Source organism: Lagopus muta, chromosome 8 (assembly GCF_023343835.1).
Source record: "Lagopus muta isolate bLagMut1 chromosome 8, bLagMut1 primary, whole genome shotgun sequence".
NCBI lineage: Eukaryota > Metazoa > Chordata > Aves > Galliformes > Phasianidae > Lagopus > Lagopus muta.
In genome coordinates, this window is record NC_064440.1 from 16758235 (window position 1) to 16780887 (window position 22653).

At 36.1% G+C, this 22653-nt stretch overlaps 1 protein-coding gene across 1 annotated transcript in view; it reads right to left on the minus strand.

Annotated features, from left to right (window-relative positions):
• Positions 1 to 22653, minus strand: part of GRB14 (growth factor receptor bound protein 14) — a 65102-nt gene that overhangs the window by 25159 nt on the left and 17290 nt on the right. The window contains exons 3-4 of the mRNA XM_048952599.1: positions 18981 to 19148; positions 1420 to 1576 (exon numbers count right to left, since the gene is read on the minus strand). Of these exons, the coding sequence (XP_048808556.1) occupies positions 1420 to 1576; positions 18981 to 19148 (325 nt within the window). The remainder of the gene's footprint in view (positions 1 to 1419; positions 1577 to 18980; positions 19149 to 22653) is intronic.

Sequence of the window (22653 nt, forward strand, 5' to 3'; positions counted from 1 at the left end):
ATAATATGTTTAAAACTTAGCTTTAATGTTTATTTATTTGTTTTCATTTTGAATTGACAGTACTGTGGTTACCAGGCATCAGTGCTCTCTTCAAAGAATTAAAACATCCAAGGAGTTTCTCTACATATTTCAAAATGCAGAAAGTCCCCCACAGACTTCTTTCTCAAACCTCTCCTTGCTCTAGTATTTGCTGAGTCTGCCTATGAGGTTGCAGAAAAAGCTTTGGTAACTCTGGCACAGTGGTAGAGCTTAAAACTAGTATGAAAATGTTGACTGATAGGAAATTCAAAATATGCATTTTTATGGCATGAATCTTGCTAGATTTTTCTGATGTAATTTCCAATCAAAAACCAAACACAACAGAATCCCAAACAGTAGGACTGTGAAAGGAAGTACAACCATCTGATTAGAGTATCAATTTAATAATACATTTTTTAGCAGGCTTTTTAATTCATCTTTTGCTGAGCACAGGCTTTCCTGTGTCCTGTATTTTTCACATCTTTGCAATCATTCTTATTCTCTCTGTATTTAACTTGACTTAACGTGCTTTATACTGCAAAATTATTCTATATATATTCTATATGAGAAGGAACAGAAACCAGAAGTTAAAATTATAGTCATAAACTGAAACCACGTATTAAATCTTTAAATTGTATGTCTGCACAATACACATAGAGGTTGGTTGTTTTTTTATTTTCCTCTCTAGGAAAGCACTGGTGATGTGGAAGGAATTCAAGGAGTTTCATTTCTAGCAATTTAGAATGTTAAGCATAAAATCACTTCAGCACAGTTCTCTGGTCTGCAACTGTAAATTTAGAAGAGTGGTTTTGTTTTGCTTTTTCCCTGGACCCTCCCAAAGTCAGAATAAATCTAGCAAAACTGGTTACACTGAAAAATAGATAGCCTTCTCTGATGTTGTTTGTGAAGACTTGAGTTCAGCTGTCCAAAAGGGATAGCACAGAGTGACCACTTTCTGTCCTTGATGTCAGAGATTTCACTCAGACATGCTGGGAATAACAAATATTTTATTTGCAATAAAAATATCCCAACTCCTGCTAGAGATAAGCAGTAAATACCAGTGAAAGGGGAAGAACTGCCAAAGAAAAGCAAGGAAGAACAAGGAAGAATTTCCAAAGAGAATCTTAATGGCCACTGTCTTCCAAATCTCTCTTACCGATGCAGATGAAGCAGTGTGAGACAAGATTACTGTCACAAAACTCACTTTACTGAAATGCTATCAAAAATAAGGGAAACAGAAACAACATCCCCTCCTCAAGAACAAATTCACACACACTCTTTCATCTCTTTTTCTAACCAAGCTTATTACAATTACAACTCTATGTGACAAAAAAAAACGAAAAACAACAAAACAACAAAACAACTTTATTTACTGTCATACTGTTGTACAGAATGTCTTACCTAAGCCTGTATGAGTAAGTTCTTCAAACAGTGTCCAGTTGTGGTCATCAATATAGTGGTTCTTCAATATCAACAGCTGACATACATCCCTGGCTGTTATATCACTCGGGATTTCCAGAGTTTTGCTACTGTCATCTTCGCTGTACACTTTAATTACCTGCAATAAATAAAAAAAAGCTGAAATATCCATAAATTTAATCTTCAGTTTAGAATCTACAGAATAGATCGGTCCATCCATTTTAAACGAGTTGTAATGGACTGATAAATAATCATTTATCAATGACGCAGATGATGGCATTGAGCGAACCCTCAGCACGTTTGCAGGCGACACCGAGCTGAACGGTGCAGTCAATACACTGGAGGGAAGAGAAGCCATCCAGAGGGACTTGGACAGGCTGGAGAGGTGGGCACATGAGAACCTAATGAGGCTCAATAAGGCCAAGTGCAAGGTATTGCTCTTGGGCTAGTCAATCCCAGGTGTTTATACAGACTGGGCAAAGAACCCCTTGAGAGCAGCCCTGAGGAGAAGGATAGGACAGGGGGGAACGATCTTAAACTGAGACAGAGGAGGTTTAGGTTAGATATTAAGAGGAAGTTTTCCACACAGAGGGTGGTGACACACTGGAACAGGTTGCCCAAGGAGGCTTTGGATGCCCCATCCCTGTAGGCATTCAAGGCCAGGCTGGATGTGGCTCTGGACAGCCTGGTCTGGTGGTTGGTGACCGTGCACATAGCAGGGGGTTGAAACTAGGTGATCATTGTGGTCCTTTTCAACCCAGGCAATTCCATGATTCTGTGATAAACAGCATACTCTTACATAAACTAAAGAAGAAACCACAGAGGATAAGCAATGAAACTGAAGGACTCTACAAATGCAGAACTATGGAAGTTCAGAGCTAGTTAAGAGAATAGCAATTTGATTCAAGATACAGCTCTGTAGACAACAGAAATAGGAGATGCTACAGAATTTCAAGTTGTCACTACAAGAACTGGAGCTATGAAGTTGGTGTTTTTTTTGTTTTTTTTTTTTTTTTTTAATTGCACATATACACAGGTATAGAACCAAAAATATCGACATGGGGAACAACCACCACATGGAAACCAGGAAAACAAAATGTTCTGTAAGATGTACATGCAAAAAACATAGTACAAGGCAGACAAAGTTATTGTTGTTGTGTTTTTTTTTTTAATCTCAGTAAGATTAGCAGTTTCTTTATTCTATTACGAATGTTTGATGGGAGAGGAGGGAAGGAGACAATACAAATTTTCATGACATATCTTTGTCATTCTGACCACTAAATTTCAGTAAGAATTCAACACATGTTACTGTTTCATAGTCCTGAAGAGTTGGGTATCCACTAAGTTCCTGAAAAGGTGAATCCTGGGCTGAACCTGCTTATGTTTAGTTTCAAACCAAAAGGATGAGGAAATCTTACTGCATACCGACTGCTGGAAAGAAGGCATGTCAATTTAGATGTTCATTTTGTTTTGTTTCTCTGAAGGAAACTGAATGAGGCAATCAGATTAAGCACTTTATTCACTTTATCATGGAATGCATATCTACTGAAATATGCTACATGTCCTACCTGTCTCCACTCAAAAAAATTAAGAACATTTGAAAACCTCTCATTAAGTCAAAAGTTCATTCTTTAAAGAAAAATGTTGCAGGTCAGGATTGAATTCATTTCTTGCTAAACTAATGCTTACTTCAAGTATCGAAAGAACACTAGCCACAAACTGTTGTCCTAACTTGCTACCATAACTCCTTATTTGTTTTATGCCAAAGTTGGTAGAAAAATCAACTGGGAGTTATAACAGTACTTCCTGGCACTTGATTTCCTCCAACTAGTGACAAAAATACCCCCACCAAAAATTAATTTTAAAAAATTAAATATCAAGAAAACAGACCTGTTCACATATACTGTCCTAACATCTGAACAAGAAAAGTGGACTCCATTTGAAAATCAGTTACACATCAAAGCATGTTTACTTACTCTCTTCATTTTACTCTTCTCCAAAAAATTGCTTTTCTTTATGTAATTACATATACAACAGTTCTGTTCAAACTTTGGCCCAGCACAGCAAATCAGCATGAAGTCCATGATGTTTTTCTTTAATACTTCAGCTAACAAATAGCTAACAGCTTAGGATTTCCACATGGAATTCAGCCATCCATGTTATGACACTTACGAAGTGGTGAAAATCTCTCTGATTGTGAATTGACATCCTCAAAGCAGAGTCCTCTACAGAAAAGTCAGGCTCCAGAGAAAGTCAATCCAAAGTCATCACCAGCCTAAGCTACAGCCAAGTACTTACATTTAATAGAAAAGGCAGAAAGACCACATCAATAATAAATTAAGCGTTAATACTGGCAAAACTACTGTGGCTGATGGCTATGATTGGTTTTATTCGTTTATTCGTTTTTACTCGTTTGTAGGCTTTGGCAGCATTCCTTCCACTAAACAAGTTGGACTGATAACAATGCAGCGTGCTGGCAGCATGGTCTTAACCCATACACAACAACTTAAACCTCTATGCCAGATACACAAAAATTGTGGTCTGCTGATAAGGATAAATCGGCACGAAGTACATAAATTCCTGCAGTATTTACAAGAATTCAGAAGTGTGGCTGACTACACTGTGAACGGGGTGGTGGGCTGTACAGTTGAGTAGACAGAACAGCCTGCCAGACTAAAGCATGTCCTACTCTGGAGAGTACGAATGGGCAGTGACAGCTTCATCAGTCTCTCTGATAAATGTGGGTCAGGATGAATCTAAAGAAATTTATAGTCTAAAGCACCAGAAAGGAATGACACTATGGAAGAGGAAAGACCAAAGTGACTTTCTATATATTTCTCCACATGCTTTCATTTATGCCAGGATGAGAAACCACGCTGGTACACTGGTTAAGGAAACTGCCAGTACACACCAGCAACTACAGTTTTCTCCAAGTACTCATCAAGTGAGGTGTTGGGCATGTTTTACAGCAAGAGCACGTACAGCCCATGCTGAGGCCCTTGATGGATGAGTTTTAGAGAAACTCTTTCTAGAAGGGTTAAGAGCAGCAGTGCAGACGACTAGATTCTTATTGCTGGAGAAATAGAAAAAGACTTTTTAAAATGCTGAAGACAGCAACACAAGTCATGATAATGAGGTGCCTGCAGCCATTCAGCTTGGGGAAAGGAAAGCCTTGGAGGTGGCCTTGGACTACAGCAGCACAGCTAAAACAAAGCAAAATAACAAAATAGAAGAGTTTGTATTCTCTGAGAGTTTTCTCACTTAAGTTTCTCAGTATAGGGATATAAATCCTGTGCACATCTTGGACAACTGATCATCTCAGCTCATAGCTATGACATGTGCTACATTGTAAAATACATGCTTTGCAGTCTTTCCTTTCCTTGCAAAGGATTCAAATGCAGCAGGAGACAACAGACAGGCAGTTACCTAAAAGACCCATTTGAACATTTTTTACATTTTTAGTTTAATGAATTGAATGTGATGTGTAAATCTCAGTATTTAGAGAAACCTTCGAGGGATTTTAACTAGAAAAAGTTGCTCAGTCACATTTTCTGCTGTGTCAAGTGTAAGATTTGCTGGGAATATACTTGTTCCAAAGGGAGTGAAACACATGAAAAAGGACCAAATCAACTTCCCATTTTTCCTTGCAAATGTGTTGCAATAAATACTTCTCTTCCTAAAAGTAGATGATTCAAGTCTTAAAAGACTACGCTAGAGATGCAATTATGTTAACATCCTATAAAGATTAGAATGCTTGAATGGGTACTTCTTCATTTTTATTAGCAGTTATCATTATACATTAGGTTAGCCAGTCATCCTCTTTTTTTTCCCTAAATTTTTTCTCAGAAAGTAGCACACAGGAGAAGAGCTGCTATTTGAGAGCAAGCTAATATTACCATTGTCATTACCATGCACTCTAAAGCTTACTCCTAATACCAGCTATCTAATTTGCCTTGACTATAACTATTAGTAGACTGCAAGAAAAAAATAGGCTGCCTCAGTCATGCTCAAATTGCCTTTCCTGTCTGATTTATAAACACAGGGATTTTAGTTCTTCCCAGAGGCCAGAAAAAAAAAAAAAAAAAAAAAAAACAACGCTGAATACTTTCAATTTAAGCCACTAACAGTAAGAAACTAGCAGCCCCAAGATCTTAAAAAAGGAAAGCAAAAATCTGGGCAGGACAAGCATCAATAATTTTCACTGCCTGCAGAACTAGACAAGGAGGTACAACTTTCCTATGCATCTTCTTTCCATTTTTCAGTATTTTAAAAGTCAATCAAATTCCCAGAAGTATGTGCAATTCATATTTCATTTCTCCAAATATTCTATTGCTAAGAAATCTTGCTTCAAAATAAAATATATTATTCTATTTTACTCATCATCTTAACTCAGAATGTAGAATAAATGTTTCAAAATTGAACTTACGACTTAACAAAGAAGAGGGAAAGAAACACTGTTGTAGAAGAAAATCAGAAGGAAAAAAAAATCAGAAATTGCTTAAAAGAAAGAGGTGCAATTAAAAAGGCATATAAAGCAATAGGTGTAGAATAACCAAAAAATGGCTGGACTTTAATCTCTCAAGTTTTCTTGCACACTGAACCAACTTTCTCACTACAGTAATTAAATAATGCATTTCATAGACTTTTAAGACAGAGTGTCCAAGTCTGATTCTTCAAAATTTTCAAGCCATCTGTTCTGGAAGTTCCAATCTGCAGAAATGACATAAACATATGGAAAGACCATACCCTATATTGAGCAGTTTCAAATTTCAAACTCTGTGTCCTGACGTGTGAAAAAGGCCAGGTAGATCCAACAGAAAAAGAAATGTAGAACACATGGAGTCTGCATTGGGGTGCCTTCATCAAACGACCTGACAGTTACAGGACTCTCACTACTCTTCGATAGCCATTAAGACAACGAATGGTCAAATATTGAGCCACTTTTATAAATAAAGACACAAGTATCTAATTTGAGCTTGTAATTTTTACATTTTTCCCCCATAAATAAGTAATTGTATATTTTATACTTACATAAAAAATTTCACTCAAATTTATATCAAATATTGTATGCAAAATCAGGGATTTTATCATCCAGAGTGCTGGACTTCCCCAGTGTTCCTACTAACTTCTGTCAGGCTATTTGCCTGAAGCATTTGTTTTCCATCCGCTAACCTTGCCCCCTGCTAGATAATATTTTTGTTTGGTTTGGTTTGTCTGTTTCTCTCACTTATTTATCTTGGCAGAGGGCAGGGGAATTTGAAGTTCATCTGAACTACAAAGGAAGCACAGGAAATTTCTAACATCTTAAACTGTTTTATGACTTCTAGCAGCAGGTTTTTAGAGACCCTCCTTTTGAGACAACCAAGAAATTTTGAATTCATTAAAGTACTTAAGGACAGATTAACTCATAACTAGCTAGAAAAAAAGAGAAAAAAAGTTTGTGGAAAAGTTAACTACATGAAAGCAAGGCTTTCCTCTCAAATATCCCAGCCTGCAGTTAAAAAGCCAGTGTCCAGCATTCATCCAAAAGGAGAATTTCTAGGCTAAAAGGATTCGTACAGTTTGCAGAAACCTACATCTGCCATTTAAAAAAAATTATGGAAAAATGCACAGCTATAAGATGTAGCTGCCTGCTGCAAAGCAACTATTTTCTCTCTTACTGCAAAAGCCTTCAAAAATTTGTCCTGTAAGTGTCCCTGTGAGAAAGAGACACAGAGAAATGAAGCACAGACAAAACAGACAGAGAATTCATTAGTATTTTAGGCATGCAAACCCAAAATTATGGTCTTCAAGCTTGTGATCTCTTTTCTGAAGAATGGTTCACAATGCACTGCGTGATTTCTGTGCAGACCAATAACTGTGTGGGAAGGCAAGAATTGTCACTCAGTGACTAGGCATAATTACGTGCAAGCCTGTACGCAGGAGAAGACACATCTGAGTTCTAGTATGTTACCCACAAACAAATTCCTGTGAAACACTGGTCACATGGAATCCAGACTTCTTACCTGAAGCAGATTATAGCTTCAAAAGGCAGAAAAACATACAGACAGTAGCACAGATGATACAAACATAAGATTTATATCTCTATCATGCATGGACTCCCTTTATTTCCACTGACTTTAAGGAGGAAAATTTTAAGATACTGCCAGCAACATTTCCTATTCTGTAGCTCTGAAGTTCTGAAATGCCTTGCTTTCTTCCTGAAATATATAACAGAAATAAGATAAAAAAACAGACAAGGCAGAAAGATTGGACGCTTTACAAGAAATATGAAATGAAAATGCCACCTTTTACAATACCACTATCAAAAGTTCTAAAGGGAAGTTGAGCACTTTGTACAACATAAGACATACAGTGTAGGCTTGGGAGTTGTGTAGATGTGTGGATGCGTAAATACGTTGTATTATTAAAAAAAAAAAAGGTTAAATTACGCAGATCTTCAAATTATAATAAGCTATGTACAGAAATATGCCAGCAAAGTTTTTTTGAACAAAGGTTATGACAATTACATTACGATGTTAGAAAAAATAGCGGAATGAGGACAATGCTGACTTGCAGTCATTTAAAGACAACGTCAGTAAAACTGAAGAGAAACAAGGTTTGAAAGGCAACAAGCGAGTCAAAATGATAATATAATTATTTAATCCTGAAGTTTATACATACACTTCTTCAGAAACAAAAACAGCTATAAATAGCAATAAAAGCTACAAAATATTTGAGATTTCCATATAAAATTGATCAAAAGGGAAGATCTAGAGAAAGCAGCTTCCACACTTTGGACAATTAACTCATAGTACAACTATTTTTAGAGCAAACAAGGGATATTATTAAACTACGGTTGGATGGTGCTTTGCTCAGTTGCTATAATTAGATCATTAAATACCAAAAATTACATTGCAAAGTTCATCATACTTTAAATAGGATCTACAGTAATAAATAACATACAGATTGAACATTGAAAGTGAAACCATAATCAGCTATCACCACAACAAATCAAGAGTAGCAAATGCCAAGGAACCTACTAAAAAAAATGTAATAAAGTCCTTAAAAATGCATAAATGTATATGGAAAGTGGGCAAGGCACATAGGAAGATTTATTTAAATAAGGAGTCTCAAATTATCAGGTTTTCACACTACGGATACCCCAAAGAAAAGCAGCTAAAAAAGCATTTCAAGTACAACTTGTAAAGTGCATATGAATAACTAGGAGTTGAGAGGGAATTTAAACAACATGGACAAAAATAATAATAAGTAATAAAGTTCCATGGAATAGCATTACACTATTGAACAATGCTAAACGTGTACGTTAACATTTAACACGGAAGCATCTGAAAATACTCCTAGCCATGAGAAAGGCAAAAGTTTCCTTGCTCCTGTCCTCTATGTACCACTTATTTACAATCAGCTAATAAAACGTGTATCACTTTTCAACCTCAGTGAGTGGTACATACGGATCCCTGGCTATTTCAAACCTAGCACATAGATATGTAGATCCTGATTATGGAGTTTTACCTCTTATCCACTAAAAACATGAGGGCCACTCCAAAAGTAACGTCTCCTGTTCTCCTGTTTTATTATGGCGGCCCACAATCCAAGAGGTAAATGTTGGTAGTATGGCAATAGAGGTTGAACTTTTCCACCAACATTCTGTTACACTTTGTTGCCATGTGACAGATGGCAGCGGAAAGGTAGTCCGACAAAATGGTGTCTAACATGGAAGTGCCTATGAAACAAAGGTTTGTCACTGAATTGTTCCATGTGGAATAAATGGCGCCATTACCATTCATTAACGCTTGCCAAATGTTTATGGAGACCAAACAGTGAATGTGAGTGTAGTGAACTGCTGAGTGGTACATTTCAGCAGTGGAAACTGATGGTCACCTCTACTGGTGCACATTTTTATGACTCTTGCACTCTTGCTCTTGATGAAAATACATATCTAATGGAGATGACTATGCTGAAAAAGAATGTTTTGTAGCTGAGAATTTGCTCTATTAAATGGTGTTATTGAGCACTTTCAATTTGTTTTAGTTTCCACAGAAATAAATAGGAGGCATTACTTTTGGATTGACCTACGTAAGCAAATGATGAAGACAGCGAAGTGAAACTTGAGCAGAATTCTCTAACCAAGGGGAACTAATTTTAAAATTCAGTGGAGAACATGACATAATCTAGCCTTAGAACACGTACATTTGTAAGCAAGCTAAGGTCCCCTAAACTTATATGTCAAAATGTAATAAACTTCTGCGTCAACTTCAGTGTCAAAATCCCCATGCTCCTTTATATGGTTATGTCCAAACAACACAGTTCACAATACAAACGTGAAGTTCTGTAGGCCAAATGTACATGTTCCATGCCCTGTTATCGTCCTTGGGAGCTACCAACAGTTTTCACAAAACACATAGACAAGTGCTAAACTAACTAGCAAGGCACAAAACTCATCTTGCTAGTAGCTATGAGTTTCATATTTTTCCCTGGAAATCAAGTCCTTCATCACAAACGTTGAAAAGCTCTATGGGTCAATTTAAAGAGCAATATTCATACTGGGCTTGATTATTGCATAGAGGTTAATAACAGTGTACTTTCAAGTGTATTCTTCTTCATTAAAACTTAACTTAGTGCTAATAAAATATGTCAGACAAGTGGCGATGAACAGCTTATGAGTCCTATTAGTAAACTTGTGCTATTCAACATCTTCGGTCCTTTCCTTCCACATTGACTCCTAAGATTTAACTTTATATATTATAGTAATTCACAGGTTTATATTTTACTGTTACTTTACAATATCAAATCTCAGAATACAATTATCATATGCTGATAGACAAATACCCAGTTATACAAACAGAAATACTAAAAGAGCAGTTAGATGAAGGGTGGACTATTTGATGGATAAACAATTGGTTCGATTGTCACAGCTAGGGCTGTGGCCAATGGCTCTGTATCTAGGTGAAGGTCAGTGATGAGATGCCACCAGGAGTCCATCTTCAGACAGGTGCCACTCAACATCTTTATATTTAGTAACATAAATCATGGGATCAAGTGCACTCTCAGTAAGAAGTGATGAAGTTAGTACCACAGAAGGAACGGGCGTCATCCAAAGGGACCTGACAAGCTTGAGAATTAGGCCCACACAAACTTAATGAGGTTCAACAAGGTCAAGTGCAAGGTGTTGCACTTGAGCTATGGCAAAACCAGATATATATATGGATTGAGAGAAGAACTCACTAAGAGGAGCCCTCTGGAAAAGGGATTAAAAGCACTACATTAGCAAGCAGTGTGCACTCACAGCTCAGAAGGCCAAATGCATTCTGGGTTGCATCAAAAGAGAGGTGGCCTGCAAGCTGAGGGAAGTGCTTGCCCCCATCTACTCTGTCCTTCTGAGGTCCTATTCGGAGTACTGCATCCAGTTTTGGGTTCTCCAAGACAAGAAAAATGTGGAACTGTTGTAGCAGGTCTAGAGAAGAGCCATTAAGATTATGAGAGGGTTGGAACACTTGTCTTATGAAGAAAGGCTGATAGAGCTAGGTTTGTTCATCCTGGAGAAAAGAGTCCCTTTATGGAGCTTATAATCAGGAGCAAGATAGACTTTTTACACAGTCTAATAGTGAGAGGACAAAGAGAATGGTTAAAAACTAAAATAAGGGAGATTTAGATTAGATATATAAGGAGGAAATTTGAGTGTGGTGAGGTGCTAAAACAGTTTGTCCAGAGAAGTTGTAGATGCCGCATTCCTGGAGGTGTTCAAGAGCAAGTTGCATGAGACCCTGGGGAACCTGATCTAGTGTCTGATTTAGAGGATGGCAAATCCGTCCATGATATGGGAGCTGGAACGAGATGATCTTTAAGGTCTCTTCCAGTGTAAGCCATTTTGTGATTCTATTACTTAGAAAAAGTGATGGAAAATCATACTACAGGATTCAAAGAATCTGACTTGAAGGAGGAACTTCAGTAATTCATTTTATTTTTTTAAGTCTTAGAAATGGTGAATGAGCAGAAAATAAAAATGGTTCTCACTACACCAGTGTGCATTATTCCCCAAATTAGAAACATGATGTAAGTTATCTACAAACTACTACATTTTCCAAAGAAGTCATGTATGAAGATTGAAGGAGAAAGGATTTTTAATGTATAGCCACTAAACTATACTCATGGATTTTGTTTTCTGTGCACTACAAAGTTAAGGGCAGAAATTTATCAGTCTTATGTTTGAATAGCTTGTCCCTTTTTGTGTCAAAGTGTTAACATTATTTAAAAGAGGCTTTCTGTATTTAATAGTGCAGTTTGTCTAACATATCCTTCACTTGTCAGAGATAAATAGAATGTTGTGTCCCAGCACAAGAGAAAGAAAATCTGTTACTGCCACGTTCTGGCTGCACTATGTGTTTCTGAAGGGATACAAGCTATAAAAAGAAGTACCTGTTGTTTCTACCAGGGTTTTCATCCTATGTTGCTGGTTTCTTAGCAGAACACTTCTCTTGATGAAGGAGAGAAAGACTAAGTCTCCAAATAACACCAAGTTTTACCAACTAACCCAAGTTACTACAGGAACACAGACAAGACAGGGAGCACCCTGGGCATGCAATATAGGCTCTATAGTTATAGGTAGCAAATTAATAGTAGTCTAGTGCAAAAGCAAGTCACTAAAATAAGTGGAACAAAAAGATTTTTTTAAGTGGATGATGTAGTAATAGAGACTAATCATTTCATAAATTCTGTGTATTTTGATAATATTTACCTCTAGCAACTTGTTCTGAAAGGAAAATGAGGTGTACAGATTGAACATTCTTCACTCACACAAGAAAACTGTGAATGCACCTATAAATTTCTCATCTCTTCATATGCTGTGATAATCTAGATCCAGAGGTTTTCTGGACTGTCTAGCTGTTTTTATTCTTCACTATTCATAAGCCACATTCCTATCATCATAAACGTATGTAGTTTATTTGTGTTACAACCTTTCCAAAAGTCTTATCAAATAGGATATTCAAAAGTTTGGTGTCAGGCACCAACCCAACCAGAGTCAGAAATCAGTATGACCACAAGAAGAAAAACATCAAGAGTTTGTATATGCAGTTCGTGGATAATTTGAGATGTCGCTATGTCTGGCTGTTAAGCTGGTACAAGACAAGCAAAGGGCTCCAACTGATATTCAGTCCAGCCACTGTTCAATTGCTAATCTCTTGGAGAAGGGAATTGTTCAAACAAAAAGCAGAGTAAGTTGTCTAAGAAGAAAGCATGATGTTATGTTAGGGTAAAGGTTGGAGGTGGTAACAATACAACATGAAAAAAAATGCTGAAAAAGACTGCAAAGAAAGCACAGTATGCTGAGCACTAGAAAAAGAGGATTCTAGTAAGAAATAAAGGAGAAGCACTGAGGATGTCAGTTGAATGCTTCTCAGTTTTTCATAAGAATTTTAGGGGTGACAAAAGGAAAAGGTATCAGCAATTAAACAAACACTACATATGGGAAAGACACCACAGATGATTCCCAAAGTTATTTATGATGTCCAAGCAGATTATTCGAGAGCTGCAAGTCAGCAGTCCAAGATCTGCTAGAGAATATGACCTGCCAGAGAGAGGAGATAAATAAGTTACTAGGCAGAATGTAAATGAGGAGTAAGACACCTCATCTGTCTAAGCCTTCATGAATTCAGAGCCCCAGGTCCAGCAAAACATTCACTTTTTAAGCAAACAAACAAAAAAAACTTAGCAAGTGAGGCTCAAGAAGCTGGGTATGTATTCTTGAAAAGTCGGACTTGCCTTGCTTTGTGTTGTTCCTTAGGCACCCATTATGCACTGTACTGTACCAGAATAAATCTCTTCTCATGCAACAACTGCAAGCTATGGAAAACAAGCTGCCCTGAAATATATAATCATAAATAAAAGATTGAAAGCAACTTACTAAGTGCAACAATGAAAAAAAAGATTTTGGAATACAATACCAAGTGTTAGAGACTAAGATGGATTGGAGCCAAGATAAAATCTTCAGTATTACAATAGATTTATATTGGTTAAAAAGCTTTGATCATATAATCATACTGTTTTAAGTTGTGGCATTTCATCGGAATGAGTCTTGCCTCTGTTCCTGACCCAAACAAGAAGTGAGGTTTAGTGGGGCATGGCAGTATGCATAGTAACACCATGGAAATGAGGAAGGGGTTTGCATCTGAGTAACTCCCTAATGAAAGATGATACATTTTCTTTGTATGTATTCGTAGATCTCCATTTTATCAAAAGTAACTAAAATCTTCTAATTTTTCAGGCCTTTTCTTATGTAACAAAGCATACTACAAGTCTTACACAAAAGACATGTAAGTACGTGAAATTTGATTTAAAACACAGGATTTCACCAGCACCAGCTTCTCGCTTCATACAAAGCAACGTAGCATGATAAGTAAGGGATTTACTACAAGTTGAAATAACTATTTAGCAACGCTCATGATATTCTTCAAGGCTCGATAACAATCTGAAGGTTAAGTTCTGACTTATTCAAGCCTAATTTATTCCAGAGGAGAATAAAGTACTGCGGCTAGAAAATGGCCAAGCACTTTTTTCAACTGATGAAAAAGCTGCTTTTTTCCAAAGGATTTCTGCCAGCAGAAAAGGATTTTGAGCAGAGTAGGCCACTAAACACAGCCAATTGCCTTGGTTACTCTATGAAGGTTGCTAGATGTTCAAAGAAGGCAAGAAGAAACAAAAAAAACCACACCAATGATCTGTTCAAAAAATGAAGAGAGAAGGAAGACTGCAACATTAATTGTGCACTAAACCTTGTCAAACTATACAAGGGACAAGTAACGACCAAGTACATTAAGCTTTTGAGTTTTTAAAAGACTTTCTAAAAACCTCTGCACAGTCATTACTCACATTCATACACACACATGCAAACATCCCCACTACCTTTCATGGCAACTACACAACACTATATATATGCTATATATTTTAAGTTCTGTAAGTTCGATAATCGACAGTTTTGTATACAAAATATTATATAAAATTAGACTGCTTATAGAGACTGGAACAACACAGGACAGAACAAAAAAATCTCACTTCCCCCATCTCCATATAGTTAGTGTAATTTTGATTTTATTTATATGCTGTGAGATCATTTTGATACACAATAAAAATGGTAGGAAACTGTAATGGTTTCATGTTTGTAGAAGCATTTACTGTGACAGGCCAAGTGGTATATGGTTGCCATACCAGAATCCATTTTTAGATGACTGAGTATAAAGAGTAGAGTACTGGATCAAGAGGATTTTGGCTAAAATCCTCCTTACGGAGGAAAAAAATCCTGCATTATCTTCCTCCTAAGGAGGTCCTGTCAGTAGCTCTTTCCTAAACATTTCCTAGACCTAACAAGACCTCTCCCACAAAGTGAAAATGCAAATCTGCCGCCCTCCTTCTTCCGTATCATCCACAATCTCTATAGTCATGCCAACCTCCACCATGAGCAGATAACTTAAAATCTGCAAGTGCAGTAAGAAAGATGACTGAATTCTAGGCAATTCATCCATTCATATCTAACACGATATTTCTATACTCCATCAAACAAGTTTCTGAGGAAAGAAGTTTCCCTGGAGACTTTCAAGACAAGGCTGGATAAGGCCCTGGGCAGCCTGATGTAGCTGTGGTGTCCCTGTTCACTGCAGGGGAGTTGGACTAGATGGCTCTCACAGATCCCTTCCAGCTCTAAGGATTCTATGATTCTAAGTAGACACCTTAAAAACAGTTTCACCAAGTATTTAATATTATCAAGAGGAAGCAGGAATTCCAGATCTCCCTAAATAAAATGCAGCCTATTTCTCATATTTCTCATGGGATTTCAAATCATTGCAGGATGTTGCTCTTCATCTTATTATATTGTACAAAAGGCAAAAGAGGGCATGGTTGGTGTTTATATATCTTTAAATGACTATTTTTCAAACTATCCTTACAAACAGATGTTTCATACATGAATGCTTTGTCTGTTTCCAGGTATCTGTAAAAGCTATCCATTTAATGACACCATTATCATGTCACTTAAATTGCCTTTAGTAAGATCTCCAGATTAGCACATTGGCCTTTCATCTACAGGAACCCAAATGCAAAACTGAAAAACTATTCTCACACTCTCAGCCTTGCAGACAGACATTGCTAATTCTGAATACAATTTGGATTAAGTGACCGTTCATACTTGATGAGAGGTGTGCATGTTGATTACAGAGGTATACAAATTCAGTCCAGAAAAAAACAGCTGGAATAAAGATCCAAAAGCATCTTGAAAATTGCTCAAATCCAGCATGCAATCTAAAATATATTTTCCTTTTCTAATCATTCTTTCAATACTCAATTTATTCTTCTAATCACTCAATCTAATATTTCTTTCAAAAGAAACATTTCTTCCATTTAAGAGAAAGAATGTAATCTCTTCAAGGATCACTGGAAAATATTCATCCTGAGTACACAGTACCTGTTTCACATTTGTGTACTACAAAGTTCCCAGCTGCTGTGAAAAACAACCCGTAACTCTGTTCTTACACTTTGCATCCAACATCAGGTGTCTAAGTACTCTTCTACTTATCAACATATATAGCACTTCTGCAGATGTTTGTCTTTAATAAATAACTGGTTTGTAACAGGCTGTAAAACAATGTGCTGAAAACATTATGATCTTTCAAATGTAATGTCTTAAAAACATTTTTGGAGGAGTATAACGTTATTCACAAAACAAAAAAAAAAGATTAAAGAAAACTTTTAGCTGTGTTGGATTAATTATATGTGTAGTTTAGTCCATATACTCACTATAAATCTGATTATAATAATATTCAATATGCACAATTCCCCACGCTTTCTAATCAAGTCATTTTTCTGTCTGCGCTAAAGGATTCTTGGAATCTAAATGAGGCTCTGTAGCTTTAGTTAAAAATATATTATTCAAGAAAAAAAAAACATACCAACTGTGATAAGTACTTCCTATCAAATTTTAAAACAGAAAGCATGAAAAAAAAATTGGACAAAGGATATTACTTATTTGGAATGACAATGAGGAAAAAACATTTATTCAGCGAAGTGGTGGAGCAGCCACACTGTCATATTAATAATGAAAAATATCACCTTTTGTGTAGGAGAAAAAAAATAATTTCCAGTACCATAATTAAACAAGAGTTCTTACACAAACATTAATGCCTAAATTAAAGTAATAATAATTTTGAATGATCAGTAGCCTAAAATAGTATTTTATGAATTAATGCTGAAGTTTCTCACAACTATGCAGTGCTAACATAACATTTCGAGACTGGCAATTACCAGGTACTTTTGCATCATAAAAAAAAACAGAAGTTGTAGTACTTCCTGTAAAAGGCGACCAATTTCAGTTAACAGAAATACTATTTAAAGGGAGAGTTCAGCACAGTCAACATGAAGATCCCGTGTATTAGGATAAGAGATTATGACTGAATTAAATCTCTACGTTTCTCATGTCCATGATAAATGTATCTGCACACATACACACATATTACTCTTACAAGCAAGACTCTCTGTTGCCTTCCTTTCTTCCCTGTAGTACTTCGTCTCCAGAAATTAAGTTAGTGCTATAGAAATAACAAAAATGATCTTCTGAATAGAGAGAAGAGACACATTTAGGAAGAATTCTATAGACAAAGATATAAACATCACAGCAAATCAGGTCACAAATTTGGCATACAATGAGCTCTCAGTGAGCATACAGATCTCTCAGAACTTTCACAGCTGTGCAATCCAATAGCTACCCATCTAATGCAACATCCTCTGCTGCTTCCTCCTCCCACCTCCATAATCTTTATTTTGGGCTTGCAAAGTGCACAGAAAGAGAGAATTAAAGTCAATAATTACTGACTGCTAATTTAACAACAGTGTGAAAATATTTGTTTTAAAATCAGAGAGAATGCACAGAAAACTTAGTCACTGTGCCTTAGTAAAGAAAATTTTTTAATATTGCTCAGAGAATGATGCTCAGCTCTTAAAAGCAAAAGAATGAAAATATACAATACAGTTACAACTGAGTTTCCTAGCCTTCCAAATGTTAAATTGAACAAAAGTTACACACCTCTTCCCTCCCACACAGCACCATATGCATCTCTAAGCATTCCAGAGGAGTCCAATACAACCTACCAGTACAACACTTCAACAACAAAAACCTTCAGCCCCTAACATGCTGATAACCCTATAACAGCTGGAAATAAAAAAAATTAAGACAACTGAAGATTTGAGACAGGGACAGGAGCACTGGGAGGCAGGGAAAAAGGAAGTGAAGGGAACCACACGACTGGGAGAATGAGTGCTGGAAAGTCAAACTTCAAATAACTTTTTTTTAATTTTTTTTGTAGAGTCTAAGAGATACACATCTTGCACATGTCTGAACTTGAAAAGTAGTTTATGATCACATAATTAAGCTAGCAGTATAACCTAATCTTTACAAAACAAATATGCTAAGACTGTGTTTCCACAGGCTTCCCTTGCAACCCAAACAATAAAGTAATCAGACAGACTAACATAAATCCTAAATCAGTAAGAGCTATGCATTCATATACTGCTCTAGACTCACTGGACTCAAGCCATAAGAAGTATATGCTGCATCCTGTGTGAATTGCTTAAGAGTACTGTTTAATACCATAGCAATATTTCAGTGAAATTTCATTCCTCACACCACTGGTATATCAAATGCCTCCGCATAACAGAAGAGTCTATTAACAGTGATCCGGGCACATTACGCAGCAATGAACTAATGAAAGGTATCTACACTTTAACAAAATAAATCAAACTAACAAATGACTTATAGTTAATCTGAACTAACTTTCTATAAGTTAATATAACTGGCTTAATGGTGACATATATTTCCATAGTTCACATGTATTTTTACCTTTACAGTTATTGTCAATGTACTGAATTACTCTGGGCAAACCTAGTGCACACAGCCAAAAAGACTTCATATTGTTTCCACATTTGAGAAAGATTAAAACAAAACAAAAACAAACAAACAAACAAAAAAAACACACAAAAAAACCAGTGGCTACTACAAAACACTGTGCAGTGTTACCTTGATTCCCAGAGTACGTGATGAACCACACACCAGTAAGATGCTAGCCAGAAAAGGTGAAAAAAAAGCATGTTGCATTTAAAGCTGATTCAAAGCCTATATAAGTGGACTCCAATCAGCTTTTATTGAGATAACTACTGTATCATATTAAAGAGGCTTGTTTCAATATTCTGAAATGCAGTTGACACATTATATTTAAAAATTATATAAGGATGTGATCAAAATAAATTTCTTCCATAAAGAAATTATAATTGTAACAGCAAAAAAAAGCACAGTAACAAATATATATAAATACATCTGTGTGCACACAAAAAATATTTTAAGTAATGAAATTAAAAAATCTGCATTTATCAGAAAACAAAATTTTTTACTACACAAGGAAAATAACATAAAAATTAAATGTAAGCATATTTATTTAATTTACTCTAAGCAAATGCAATATCAACCCATACTAAAGAGAGTTACAAGATTGATTTAAATGCCATACCCGTTTCTGCAGAGTTATTGGCATTACTGCAGGCAACGTCACTCTTCTTGAAGACAAACTCATGTCTGCTTTTCTTAGAACTTGACAACCTTCACTCAGGTGATAACATGAAACAGAACAAAATACTTTGCAATATTCCTTGAAGTCTAAATTCTCATCACCCCAATCCTGTAGAGTCAGTGCAAAGAACAGAGTAAGGATGCAGTTAATGCCCCTCCATTTATGCAAATCCAGTCCTACACAAAGGCACTTATGTAAGGCCCTGGGGTAGGACTAACCAAAATAAACCAACCAAAGAGCTTGAAAACTTGTCTTCTGTCCTTGGGAAGGCTCGCACTGATATCTCTGTCTATGAAAACAAGCAGAACAGCACGCATTTCTATCACTCAGAATCCTGTTTTTATTGCCCTAACAATAACAGCAACAAAAATACTCAAAACTACACCATTAATAATAATAATTAAAAAAAAAAAACAAAAAAACGCCTGTTAAAGATTTCATTCTGGCAGCAGTTATTGAGTGGTCATAGCAGTGATGTTTTTTTTCCTGCCCTTTTCCAGGAAATAAAATGCGTTTCTCAACCAGTGCTCCTGGTTGTATGGTGTCAGGAAAGTAACAGAGCATAAGAATAAGAGCATTGAATCCATTCCATGATTCTTTATCAAAGAATCACTTTCTTCAGAGCAAATTGCTTTTCACTTAAAGTAACGCAGTTTTTATCTCTGTAACACAACAAAGCTGTGCAGCTGAAAAAGTGGTAGGTAAAATATTATGTGACCAAATATTTTATGGATTCAAGTTGTTGATCACCCCTACTCACATATTTATTTATGCATCAAATATCTCCTTAACAATTAATTAATTAAGCCTGAGGTTGTTCCTTCTATATCAAAAAATGAAATTTTTCATTCCTTACACCATGAGGCAATATAGAGCTCTTTCCAAGGTCTCTTAAAATGCTTAATAGCAGAAATAACTTTCCTATTCTGTTGTTACACAGCATGAATACGGCAAGGATTCTGTGGTAAACCAAACCATTAAATATGTTTTAGAACAGTGTCATTGGATATTTGGATTACAACTCTTGATTAAGCTGTTCATATCAAAAAACATCATAACCAGTGAAGGCTGCAAACATTTTGCAAAATTATTTCTATCATTCATATATTTATAACATCTCAACCAATAACATACCAGATGTGCAGAGAACTATCATTTCATAGAAAGTTACTCCAGATAAATTCTTTAATACACATCTCATTATTTTGATGTACTAGAGGTGTTCAAAACTGACCTGGCAAATATTAGAACAATCCATGCCAAAATTCACCTTATCATATTGATACCATTTTTTCCTAACTGGAAACGAACACATCCCTTTGTTACCCCAAAATGTCTAGAGAAAAATATGAGCTACAAGACATATAAAATTATACACTTGCAACTTAAAGATTAACCATGTGTTTAATGTATGAGGACTGTTCCAAAAGTAATACCTCCTATTTTATTACATCAGCCAGCAACATCAGAGGCAGATGATGGTGTGATGGCAGAAGAGGTTGAACCTTCCCACTAATACCTCATTCCATGTTGTTGCCATGCAACAGAGGGCAGTGGAGGAGCAGTTTGACATAATGGATCCTGACATGGAAGATGCTTATGAAGCAAAGGAGTGCCACTGAACTCTTCCATGCAGAAAAAATGGCACCCACTGACAATCATGGATGCTCGCTGAACATTTACAGAGACCCACCAGGGGAGATGAGCACAGTGAGGCAGAGGGTGGTGCATTTCAGTAGTGGCAGCAGCGACCATGCGTTACCTCTGCTGATGCAGATTTTTATAAGTGTAGTGTGCAGGCTCTTGACCATCACTGATGAATACATATCTAATGGTGGTGACTATGTTAAAAAACAGTGCTTTGCAGCTGAGAATTTGCTCTATTAAATGGTGCTATTGTGCTTTTTATAACTGTTGCAGTTTCCATGGAAATAAATAGGAAGCATTAATTTCGGAGTGACCTATGTAATTTGCTATTGTGGAGTTTCGTAAATAGCAAAACATACACAACAATTTACTGGCACCAGCAAGCTTATTCAGATTTCAGGATTTCAAAACATCTATTCTTGTGCTAGGTTACCTTCCTGAAATCCTAAAATCAGTATACATCAGGTAAGTTCTGTTGATGAACAATGTAAACAAACATTGTAAAAACAGGAGAAAACAACAACAAAACATACATCTCCAAAACAACAACCTGCCATTAATTGACAGTTTTACCTGTAGCTCTCAAACAGTAATAAGTCACCACCAAAGAATAGGATGTAAAGATAAATATCTGCATAGAGTTTTAAAACCTGTTGTCCTTGACTATGACACACAGGATAGAAAAGGAAAAAAACCAAGCAAATGATGTCAATTAATAAAGAGATTTCAATTGGAGACAGACAGTTGATTCTTGCGCAGTCAACTTTAAACAAAGGCTTTTATCAAAGCCATCACATTAGTTCAAAATATTACAGATCTTTGCCATTTTCACAACTCAATAATAAATGCTCAGTTTTAACTTTGAGCATATAGCAACAAATCCATAGTACACAGCCTTCTAAATATAATATAACATATTATACATATTTACTTCTATTTTTCTCTCAAGCTCCAGTCCAAAATTCTTATGACTGTTTTGAGGAAACAATGAAATACAAAATTATTCTGGATATCATGTTTAAGTGTTAATTCTGTAATATTCTTTTCCAGTAGAGATAGCTATGATAAATGTCAAGTGTTTGCAATTAGGTTTTTATGTTTCAGGCGCACAGTTTTTTATTTCCTATGAGAGCATTTTATAGCATGATTTTAAAACTTTGCTGTAAGACTCAGAAAACAACCTGTGGTACTAGAGCTTGATCCTCTAGGAATTTTACTCCCAGGAATACTACATATACACATCTGCAGCACCAGAGCTACAAACTCCCTCTGCAATCTTTTTTCCTTGGATCTTATGGAAAAAATATTTAGGAAGCAATAACTGTAAATCTCAGTGCACTGCATTAGTGGCTTCCATTGGGAAAGAAACAAAAATAGTCCAAGCCATTTTTCCCTAAACCTGAGTACCGAAGGTCCTTGTCTTTCCAAAGCACATGCAGCTTTTCATTCTATGAATAACACTGACCTATTTGTCTGCAAAACAAAACGGGATCATTTTCTTTAGTAATACTATTTCTTTGTTATCTTCTCCAGCCACATACATAGGCCAGATCTGTTTAGAAAGAAGCAAACACCTAACGTTGTGTTTGACTTCTGTTACAAATGTCAATATTCAGATCTCATTTGACTTTTAACAAAAAATATACTCCAGTCATGTACTTCTACTAATGAAAGCACACATCAATTGCACCAAAAAATGCACCAAGGAATACTTTCACCTCTTAAATTTCCCAAGCACCGGGTTAGAAAAAAAAAAAAAAAAAGCCATCTCAACTTCTGAGGGCATACCTTGTAGAGTCAGTTCACCATATGAAAGCTAAAATGAATACTGTTGATAAATGTGAGATTAAAAAGAGGTTTTGAAAGTCAATATGCCTTAAGGCAAATATGTAATCACCTTGTTTTATGCAAGTAAAGGATTTGACTTGTCCACGGCAGGTCTGCAAGCAATTCTGCTGGTGGACAA